This window comes from Mchenga conophoros, linkage group LG9, assembly GCF_057382185.1.
Source record: "Mchenga conophoros isolate Kocher_MC1m ecotype Shallow Benthic linkage group LG9, M_conophoros_male_GT1.1, whole genome shotgun sequence".
NCBI lineage: Eukaryota > Metazoa > Chordata > Actinopteri > Cichliformes > Cichlidae > Mchenga > Mchenga conophoros.
Genome location: NC_140534.1, coordinates 12,690,967 through 12,701,864, shown reverse-complemented (window position 1 = coordinate 12,701,864; position 10,898 = coordinate 12,690,967). Strand labels below are relative to the sequence as shown.

The window sequence follows — 10,898 nt, the reverse complement described above, 5'->3', positions numbered from 1 at the left end:
TTATCCATATAAACGATTTCAATAGAGGTTATGAAAGAGCAGACATGTCTGTTTTCTTCAGTTGCTGGTGCACTGTGCAGCATCCGGTTTTTAAAATAAGTGTACATAAATGCAGATTTTAAAGGTTTTGCCTATTTTTCATGTAATTATGTGTCTACTGTTACCAACATGTTTTATTACCTCACTCTAAAGACACACACTTGGTCAAATTGGGCAAGCTCGACTTTTAAAACAACTGCATATGAACAATGACTAGGCCTGTGATGCCAACTTGTGCTTATTTGTTGCATTGTTAGCCGTTCCTGCCATTTGCTGCCTCCTTCCTGACTCCACCAGGTTTTGTATGGAGCATTTGTCTTGATGTCAACACAGCAACTTGTTTAAAAAATGGCTAATGCTCTAAGGAAACTAATTTGATTGGACTGGTACTTGACTGGTATTAGTTACCATTAGTAACTAATGGGTGATCATCAGTTATCCCGTTCAACTGTCAAATCTCTAATCTGATTAATTCCCGTTCTTAATGGGAAAGTTTTCTGATTACCTGCCCTGTGCAACTGAATTATAACTACATGGCTGAATTCATAATAAAATATTACTATATAAATGCCGTAGTGTATAGTTATAAATTAGTTACAGATTTCACACTTTCCACAGAATTTTATTTCTTCCTTTTGTTCCAAACGTCATACAATTTTGCCAAGCAAATTGGCAAAAAAAAGAACAAGACGCATATAAAGGTTTTCCACAACTGCATTAGAGAACATATTTGACATCAAAGGATTCTTTCAGGCCCTAAAAATCATTTGCATACAGTTTCTAAACGTGTGATTTATTTTGAATGACTCAAATCCACGGTTCCCAGCCCACCCAAACTCTGCAAAGCACATTTGGATCCATGGCCTGGTCTAGCAGACAGTCCACCTGATTCTCCACTGACAGGCCTTCGGCTGGAAGTCTAGCACGAATGTTGTGCTCCTTAGTGCCCAGAGCCACCGACTGCATCCCCGGGAAGGCACCATCCTTCTCAAAACCCAGCTTCAGCTCCTCACTGACAAAATAAACCCAAAACATCAAGTCAAAAACAAGACAAGCTGGAGAATAACAAAACAGTGACTGAATTGTATTATAAAGGTTTCTGATTTCAGATATGACCCCTAATATGAATCAACACACTCAGTAAAATGTTACCATTAGTTGAGTACTGGGACTTTCCATCATTATGGATGTCAAAAACAGAGGGTTGTACTAGCATAGAACGTTAATTAAATCCTATTAGACGTTTCATAATATGATTTGATGATCTACCTGGTTATAGCAGCTGGATTAGCTCCATCCAGTTTTCTCTTGGCAAAGTTAACCTTCTGCAAGGGATACCAGTTGATTTCTTTGGTGTTCACAGTCTCTGTCCATGTGCCTCCTTTCCTCAGTTGTTTCATCTCAAAGTTCTGCATGATAACAATAACACAACTTTTTTGTATCGTAATTTGAAAAACAGATTAAAAGTATTTAATGTGCAACAGCAAGCAACATTTTATTGGGGGAAATTAAATTAATTCAATTTCACAAACAAAAACTGTAAAACAACAATAGACTATACAATGGCCAAGAGCCACAAATGAAAACAGAACATGCCACATGTTGTATATAATACAATCTTGATCCGTATCCAAAATTCAGCATGTGCTGTCTGCAAAGTCGAGGGGTGATGATTTGAACTTGCTTTGGATACAACACAGGACTTGGGCACTTTGCAGTCATTGAGTCGACCATGAACTTCTCTGTATTCTAGAGTCAAATGATCCTAAGCACAGACCCAAATCTTCAAGAGAAGGGCTGAGGAAGAAACGAATCCAGAAAAGTCCAGACTTCAACCTGACTGGAATAATGTGGCGACACCTTAAGAGAGTTGTGGCTAAATGGATGCATTAAAATCTCAATGAACACTATTGAAAACATTATCCAAAATCTATCCACTCATTCAATGGTTACCTTCCAGTCCAGGGAGGGTTCCTTGACAAACACGTCCATAGTGTTAAGCAGAAGGTCTGGCTCAGCCCTGTAGGCCCGCAACGAATGAACCATGATGTTCTGGATCAAACCGGACTCCTTCAAGGGTTGCATTAAATTCACAAACTGTTGGGTCAGCCGGAAAGGCATGAGCTCAGGCACAGGGAGGAACTGGGAGAAAATACGGGATTGCACAGAAAGAGATTAACAGTACAGTAGGTCACCTTCTGACATGTTTCACATTCATGCAGCCGGTCACCTCAGCGGTGACAGTAAGATTCATACACCTAAACCAGACAATAAATTCTCCCAACCCAATCACGTGTAAATCACTTATTGCCTCTTCTATGGCATTTTGCTTTAGGCGAGTTAACATTCCTTTCACTGGATATACCTGTGTGGATGAGCCAAACGCATGCCCAAAGTCAATGCCAATCATGCCCCCTGTTTCCATATTTATCATGAAGTTGGAGAGGTGGCGATCTCCAATCCCAAGAATCCAGTGACTCACGCACAGCAAAGCGTGAGAGCTAATGAAGTGGGATCGCAGGGACAGAAAGGCCTCCGGACTGTTGCACATGTTTAGAAAAGCTCTCCTAGAATTTAAAACAAAGAAAAATATGAAGGTTATTACTGCAAGTGTTACCATGTCCCGAGCAGTCATGCTATACATGCAGTCCACTTACTTCAGCAAATCGCTGGGCACACACTGCAATACTTTCATAAAGTTGTTGACAGCATCGGCACGTTTTGCTTTCCTGGCAAAGAATGAAATGCAAGTGTAAGTCTGTTAAAATTATTCAAATTGTTTTTTATGAGCATTTATTGAACCCAGTGTCATAGGAGTAAAAATTCAGGTAACTCACTTATAGGCCAGACCATAAAGTGCAATAGCGCTCACACGATTTTTGTCTTTTCGGTTTTCTGGTGCAAAGCGTGAGAGCCAGGCGTTGTACTCATCCATGGAACTTTAAAACAAAGACACAACTGCCATCATATCATCAAACTCATCACACACTAGATGAACTTCATGTTCTTCACCAAACACAGGGCCACGGCATTAGGGTGGAATAAATATACTGTACCTCCCTGCCCTCTGCTGCTCCTCCTCAGTCATTGTGTTGAGCACAAACTCCTTTAGAGTACAGGTGTTTTCCATCCATTCAATCAGACCAATTCTGTAATCATAATTTGCTTAGTTAGTTAATATTTTTTCTAATAATTGTTAAGTAATTAAATATGGGACCAAGAACCAAATGATACTTATAATATTAAATAAATTTTTCTTACTGGATAGTCTTATCAGAGAAAATTAAAAAAAAAAAACATTTTATTCAATCTTTAATCAGTGTAAGTGGAACTGAAGGGACAGATATGGAGACACAGACATGCCCACCACCTTGTGTTTATAGGAATGACTTGATAGGTGCGGAGCTGCAAGCCTCTGTGCAAACACGACGTGTCCTGGCTCAGCAGGATGTTCATGACAGCGAAAAGCTGTTCGATTCGTTGGTCCTGTCGGAGGTCCTCCCCGCCCTTTACCAGAAAGGGGTGGTCCCGCTCGTCATCCCCACGAATGATGAGACGCTTGGGACGACGAATAGAAGACATCACCTTTACCTGCAGGCAAGATCCCAGAGAACTTTCACACTTACAGCCAGGACGAGAACAAACCGTTTAACTCTTCCTGTTTTAAAGTGCATACCCTCTCATCAAAGCCGGTTATCTTTGCATGATACTCTGGCAGTGGTTTGGCTCTCCCGTCATATTGTCCTGCGAGAAAGAAAACACAGCCTCATCAGTGGATAGAACATAACGGATGAGACTGTTTGAAATAAATCAAACAATATTAATCAGTATAGCTCTTAACCTGGGATCTCCAGCTCATTTCTGAATGAGTCTGCTTTAAATCCACTCAGCCAAGGTGAGTATTCCTTCAGGTTCCCTGGCTCCTTCTGAAATCCACGCATGGATGCAGCCAGGTCATCCACTTTCTGCAAAAAGGTTTTATCTTTCCTCTTTTCAAACAGCTGTTTGCCGTTCGGTCCCAACAATTTCTCCACGTCTTTGAAAAACTTCTGCAGGGAACAGCATAACATTATATTTTCTTGATTAGAAGCTGCATATTCTTTTCACTTGCTGATGAATGATCTGTACTAGCCTCCTAATTTCACAAATTTCTGGAGAATCATATTTTTGAGATAAAAAAAGAGGAAAAAAAGAAAAGAAATGACAAACTTTGATGAATTTCTTTCGAAACATCCCGTGACTATCTGCGCTGCAGTCTCCGAGTATAGACCGCATCTCTTCATACAAGTCTCCCATTTGCTTCCTGTTAAAAGTCGGCTTTTCCAGTTCATTTCTTACGCCATCCCACCAATCCTGCGTGTGGACAGAATGAAAACAATCAGTTTTCGTCTGGCATTTTGATTGAAATCATGTCTGAACTTTCACTCATTACCTTAAAAATCATCTCAGGATTTGTCAGCTGCTGAAGCGCATCCACAAAGTTCTTCACAGCACCTCCCTTGTCCAGCATGCTCTTGAGCCTGTTGATGCACAGCGCTCATAAAATTAAACTGAAGCTTTTGAAAAAATATTTTTAACACCGACCCCCCAAAAAACTGCACCTACAAACTTACCTGTTGACAAACTCCTGTTGCTGGTGTCCTGTAGCCGAGTCCTCAAACTGGTAGCTCTCACTGCTGATCATGAGTGCATAAACCAGTGCCTGAGGGTAGCACTCTGCTATCTGCTCTATGCAGTGCTGTACTGCCACAGCTTCTGGCTTGTCCAAAAGAGCAACCATCTGACTGATCCAGCTAATCAGCATCCAGCAGGGAACAGACATCATCTATATACAGACAGACGACACAATTAAAACATCTGCATTCCCAAAGCTTTAAGGTATTTGGTTTACATTTGCTAATAGTTTCAATGTTTTTTATGTTTACTGGACATATATTATTTTTCTTTTATAATCAGCAGAATTACGTTTCGACATACTAAAGACATTCTTTGTTAACAAAGCTAACCTCTTTTGTCATGAGGTCCAGCGTCTCAGACGGGTACAACTCAATGATCTGTAGCAGGCGTGGGAACCTGAGGCGAGCCTCCTCTGAATTCATCTTCAGTGCTTTCAACATGTTTTCCACTACATGCATCGGCAGCACCAGAAGCTCTGGAAACTGTGTTTCTGTAACCGTAAACAATGGCAACCAACATTTGAGGGAGGAAATAATCCTCTCAGTAGTCTTCAGCACACAGCTAAAGTGTTAAGACCAAGTATTGATCACATTAAGTACTCTGGGTGCTCACTGTTGGTCTTTTTTGCATCAATCTGAACAAATCTCTTCCTGGGAAATGTCACTACTCACCAGCATCGCTCTGCTCCTCCTCTCTTAACCGTTTGTCACAGAAGTTAGCCAAGGTCATGTACGTCTCTATGATGCTGCTAGTCTCCACAAAGTCCTGAGAATAAGACTGAAGCTCCTCGTCGGCCTTTCTGGTCGCTTCACATAGCAACTTCAGCGCCTGTAACTGCAATCCCACTTCCACTTTCTGCAGGAAAAAACTGCTTTTGTGATTCATTTGTTCATTCAATTGGTATAAAATTACAAAGAAGGGTTTAGTGTGATAATCTGCTGTGGAATAAAGTGGAGCCTTTTGCAATTCCCATATATAGCACAGAAATGATGCAGAACACTTTACATCCAATTATTTTTGCCACTATAATCCCAGTTTAGTCATTCATGCAAGTTTCTTCTCTAGCCAGCAACTATAAACAATGTATTTTCCTAAAAAGTAGAGTACCTTTGGATCTGCATTGGACGAGGAAACTCCAGAAAGCTTTACGACTCTCTCTGCTTTGTCAGCATCGATAGTTCCTAGGACTGACGGACTTCTGCTTACAGCTGTGGCCAAGATGTCGAACGATGTACCCTGGAGAATCTTCTGGTATCTGAACACTTTAGCTGTAGCACTCTGACTGTCAGTGTCAGCCTGAAGGTCCTCTGGAGAGAGAAATGAGCTGACATGAAATATGGCAAAAAAGAAAGCTGAAGGCCTTTAAGCTTTGAATACTCGACACTTGTGTGGCATTCTTTTTCCTTCTCACCCAGGAGTGGGATGGTTTTCAGCATGGTGCTGATTTGCTCCACAGGACCCTGAGCCTGACACCGTTTATGGCTGTAGCGGCTAAAACTGTGGACCCACCGCAGCAGCCATCTTCTGTCCATTTTGGCTTCTTTGTGAAGTTCTTTCAGCAGCTTCACAGCTACGGGGAAGTTATTCTGAAAACATTTGTTTGTCCAGGATGAGTTTGATGGGAAAACATGCTAAAGAACAGACAGAGGAACATCCACACTTGTTTCTTCACCTGCTTCTGGGCTCCATCAGCCATGCGTAGCTTCATGTTGAACTTGCAGTCATTTACTAATGTCTCAATGTCGCCCGCTGGGTCACCTGAGCCGTCCACCTCCATGCTGTCAGATGGAGCATGGCCTCTGAGCTTTTCCCTGATCTTATCCAAAAAGAAACACCTGAAACGTAGAGAAAAAAATAAGGTAGTATCAGGTTCTGTTATTTGTCTTTACTTTAAAAAAAAAAAAAAAAAAAGATATGCACGCAGAGTCTTCTTACCGAGATGTAATGATATCATCCCACACATTCACTGGGTCCACTTTAGCATCAGGATACCGTTCAGTCCATGATCTGATGAGGTGCTTGAGGGAGTCCAAAGACACTAATAAAAAAAAATTGTAAAAATTGCAAAAATGTTTCAGAGCTTGAAAAAAAAAAAAAATTCAAACAAAGACAGTTTTAGGAATAAATATTCCAAAATCTTGTAAAAAGACCAAACAAACATTTTAAACATTTTAAAAAGCCACTATCCACTCACCCTCTTCTTTAATAAACAACAGGAAGTCCTGGATTTCGGTCAAGGCCTGCACTGACTGCAGAATGGTTAGCCGGCTTTTAGTCAGGAGTGTATCCACGTTGGAGTAACTCTATATGAGGCAAACGAAGTAAGCATGTGTAATAAGTTAATCTAGATAACACACTTGTCTGCTTATTCAGTTAACAGCAACAATCTGTACATATATAACCGTTTCCCCCCCCCATTTCATTTATGAAATAAACTGTTCTCTGTAAATCAAAGAATCGAATGTGCTGGACAGAGAAATGAGTGTGAGAGCAGACCTCCATAAAGAGCTGCATGGCGTAGTTTGTGTAGTATTTGGCGCGGTCGTAGTCCTCTTGCAGGATGTAGAGCAGGCTGAGTTCCTGGCTGTAATGACTTTCCAGCAGCTTTTTGTGCTCCTCCAACTTCATGGCATTGTCGATGAAGCTGAGGAGCGTTTGGTCCCGCTCGCCCCGCTGCAGCTGCTTCAACATGCTGCGTATCATGTGCTGCAGGTACATTTCCTAGGACAAATGCAATCGCCAGGGAAGCAAAACATTTGAAGAATGGATTTGATATCAAATGACCAAAAATGTCACAACATGCTGTGAATGCTTTTGTTACACTGCTATGCTACACATTTCTTTTCAATTTTAAAGATACAGTTTTAAGGATTCAGTGACACCTAGTGGTGAGGTTGCAGAAGGACCCAACTGTATACCCCTAAGTCTCCTCTTACTAGCGTGAAGGAAAAGCCACAACTGCTAAAAAAAAAAGAAAGAAAGAAAAGAGAAACACTCTAGAGCCACTTTTGTGTAAACAGGGCTAATGTGGAAATAAAGTGGGGCAACATAGCAGGGACATAGCATAGCATAGCTCACTCAAGGTAATTAAACCAAGATTGTTATCTTCAGGAAGGGAAACCGAAGGAACATGATTACAAATATGTTCTATTTCTGCAGATCAACAGCCCCAAACCCTGCAAAGTAAATCTTTAAACCTAATTCACTGCGGCAGTGTTTCATTCAAGGAGTTTTGGAAAGCCACGAAATGAATGAATAGATTACAAAATGTAGGTTTCCAATTTAAGCCATCAGTTACCACAACAGAGGAAAAATGCAGGCTTCAGTTGCAGGTGAGTGGGAATTCCTAAACTGTAAAATCATTTGGGTTATTATTACCTGGTAGAGAGGCTCTGACCACATCATTTCCAAGTTGGGTGGTGAGTTTTCATCTATGTTCACAGTGGAGCAGTACTGAAGAGACTTCCACTCAGTCAAATGACTATATGCATCCATAGCAGCCATCTCCCAGAAGTCCTTCTCACTGTCTGTGGGCTCGCCATCAGGCCAGCTCTCGGTGTTTAGAGCCTGTCAGTATATAAGAGTTTAAACAAACAGCAAGCAATCCGGTGAAACCTGGTGCCCTTTGATTTCATATATTACTTCATATGTTTTCCTGAAATATTTAATATGGTTTCCTTCCCTTCCGGTGGGAAAATATGGGATTCAACCACCAGCTTCTACTGGACTAACAAACCTCATTGTAAAGCTTCACAGCCTCTGCAAAGTCAGTGTTGGCTTCAGCTTGGAGCGCAGTACAAGTGATGGATTTGGTCCCGACTTTACCACCAAAGATTCCACGCACAACATCATAATCTTCCAAAGATTTGTAGAGCCTGGAGAACAGCGGGAGAAAAACAGCACAGTAAATATTAGAGGTGGCAACCACCACACACCCCGTGATACAACTTTATCACTATACTTCACTCCTGATACAATATTACCGTGATTTTGTGACATGCTGAATATTGTTTTTTGAAGCAAAGTGAGACAGTCAACACATGCAAACACTGTCAGTGAAATAAACGTTATTAAAGATAAAGTCATTATACTATTAGTCTAGTTTGCAGTTAAAAGCAATCTACTTATTATATTACAGCAATTAACTGTGATAAATCAGTGAAAGTCACAGGTGTTGCTGTCTACATGGAGAGAAAGTCACATTTAACTATTACATTTGCTCCCAGCAACGTTCCTATTCTGCAGGAATATAACCACAATACAACCAGCTGTCCCCTCGAGTTGTGACACAGATTCATTCAGACTGATGGAAATGCAGCAATCTGTCTGCATTTATAAATTAGACAGTACTTGTTGCCAAACCTTCAACAATCTCTGTGAGTGAGTGAAGTCAGTCCAAAATATCAGAAAAATATTGATATTTGGTGTCCATGTTATGACACAAAATCATAACACACAATACTATACTGATTTTTTTTTAATTTTCCACTTCAAAACAAACTCCAGACACTCTCAATCAGCAAACTAAAACTCCTGAACCTGTGACCTTCAGTGACATCATAGCTCTGATTTTGTTCGTTGATGTAATTAAATATTTTGAAGAATAAAAAAAATCAGATAAAGAAATATTAAGAATAACACTCAGCTGTAAGGCAGCAATTACTGCAATACCTTGCGAGATAAATCCATTTATTGGTGTCTGGGGGGATTTCTTTGTGTCCTCGTGACCGTTTGGCAGGACGTTCAGCGGGGCCGTCAGCATGCAGTAAACCCTCTTCCAGCAGCAGGATGCCCGATGGCTGCTGCAGACTCATGAGACAAGTGGAGCTGATGGAAGCTGGGTTGAGCTGTTGGAGCTCTTTATGTTGGTAGCACATATCCTAGCACACAAAAAAGCCCCCCAAAATACAACATTTATATATATTTTCTTCAATATATTAAATACAGAAAGGGGAGTTTAACTATCAAATCTGTTTCTTACCTGCACACATGCTATAAACGGAGGAAAGCAGAGCGTACTCTTGCTCAGGAAGTTGCTCATGTTGGACCGCAGCTCCTCTTTGATCCTCGCGCTCTCCTCTGGCCTCCGTTGTTTCGCCATTTCTTGCAGTATACCAGCAAAAAGAGAGCTGAACAGCTGTTTGGCTAAAATCGGGTCTCTCTAGTTAGGGCAAGGGGAAAAATGTAATATTTAACATTTTACATACAATATTTCTTCCTTAAAATTTCCCCCTTCATTTTGGCCCATCATTTGCAACTATTTTTGGTCTATGAAGTGTTTATGATAAAATCAAAGTCTGATCATATGGTTCATCATGTGCCCGTTTATGGTTTGTCTGAACAGATGGCGTTGGCAGTCTTACCTGTGCTAGAGCTTGAAGTGGAGCGATGAGGTTACTGTACGGGATTTGGATGTCTGGAAAGTCTCCCACCCTGTAGTTACGATACAAAGTCACCTGAGCCTCTTTTCTAAGGGCCAGATTGGCTTTTTCTTCCTGTGACACACAAGAGAACCACTGATAGTTACGAGTCTATCGCAGGCCTGGAAAGTTAGCGAGAGCAAACACAGAAAATCTGCATTATAGATGAACGGATTGGTCTGAGTGGCTCCTGGTTGAATCCCAGCACGGTAGATACCTTTTCCTGCCGTTGATGCTGGATCTCCTTTTTGGCAAAACCTAAGCTGACTTTCTCCTGATCCTTCAGAAACCTGCGTCTCAGTCTCAGGATGTTAGCCCGCTGCTCATTTACTGCTGTTCATACAAAGTGAAAATTTACATTTAAACCAATGAGTGAAGCTTTAGTCTCTTCTTACTGAAACAAGATGTGTTTGTGGTGGTGCTTTTTTTTTTTTATCAAAAACTGAAAAATTAGTTTACATTTAATACTATGCAGTTAATACTGAGGTGGATGGTCAAACTAACCTCTGGTGCGGCTGTCCACCTCATCTGTTGATGCAGTGAGGCGCCTCAGCCCAAAGCCTTCTCCTGTTGGTCTTCTCGCTGCGGTTCGCCTCTCTGCTTTCTTATCAAACACCAGCAACGACGACATCGACTCGGAGCCGAGTGAGTACTCTGCCAGCGTATCCACGCTGCTGCCTGTCAGCCAGTTATATGCAGTACGTCGACCTGGGAAAAACACAGCTGTGGTAATCTGCATATTCAAAAATGAAGGAAAGCATT

At 41.2% G+C, this 10,898-nt stretch overlaps 1 protein-coding gene across 3 annotated transcripts in view; it reads right to left on the bottom strand.

Moving 5' to 3' along the window:
• Positions 1–640: 640 nt before the first annotated feature.
• Positions 641–10,898, bottom strand: part of prkdc (protein kinase, DNA-activated, catalytic subunit) — a 31,402-nt gene continuing 21,144 nt past the window's right edge. For 2 of the 3 annotated variants that reach the window (XM_085286506.1, XM_085286508.1), the window contains 28 exons: positions 10,641–10,844; positions 10,354–10,469; positions 10,080–10,211; positions 9,698–9,877; positions 9,388–9,596; positions 8,453–8,591; positions 8,095–8,283; positions 7,213–7,437; positions 6,911–7,019; positions 6,652–6,754; positions 6,389–6,551; positions 6,128–6,302; positions 5,824–6,023; positions 5,388–5,571; positions 5,046–5,206; positions 4,653–4,864; positions 4,472–4,559; positions 4,249–4,392; positions 3,881–4,088; positions 3,716–3,783; positions 3,410–3,630; positions 3,096–3,188; positions 2,877–2,978; positions 2,697–2,768; positions 2,405–2,606; positions 1,993–2,181; positions 1,309–1,448; positions 641–1,051 (listed from right to left, as the gene is read on the bottom strand). In XM_085286506.1, the coding sequence (XP_085142632.1) occupies positions 847–1,051; positions 1,309–1,448; positions 1,993–2,181; positions 2,405–2,606; positions 2,697–2,768; positions 2,877–2,978; positions 3,096–3,188; positions 3,410–3,630; positions 3,716–3,783; positions 3,881–4,088; positions 4,249–4,392; positions 4,472–4,559; positions 4,653–4,864; positions 5,046–5,206; positions 5,388–5,571; positions 5,824–6,023; positions 6,128–6,302; positions 6,389–6,551; positions 6,652–6,754; positions 6,911–7,019; positions 7,213–7,437; positions 8,095–8,283; positions 8,453–8,591; positions 9,388–9,596; positions 9,698–9,877; positions 10,080–10,211; positions 10,354–10,469; positions 10,641–10,844 (4,433 nt within the window). In that variant the 3' untranslated portion in view covers positions 641–846. The remainder of the gene's footprint in view (positions 1,052–1,308; positions 1,449–1,992; positions 2,182–2,404; positions 2,607–2,696; positions 2,769–2,876; positions 2,979–3,095; positions 3,189–3,409; positions 3,631–3,715; positions 3,784–3,880; positions 4,089–4,248; positions 4,393–4,471; positions 4,560–4,652; positions 4,865–5,045; positions 5,207–5,387; positions 5,572–5,823; positions 6,024–6,127; positions 6,303–6,388; positions 6,552–6,651; positions 6,755–6,910; positions 7,020–7,212; positions 7,438–8,094; positions 8,284–8,452; positions 8,592–9,387; positions 9,597–9,697; positions 9,878–10,079; positions 10,212–10,353; positions 10,470–10,640; positions 10,845–10,898) is intronic. The other variant, XM_085286507.1, reaches the window with a different exon arrangement.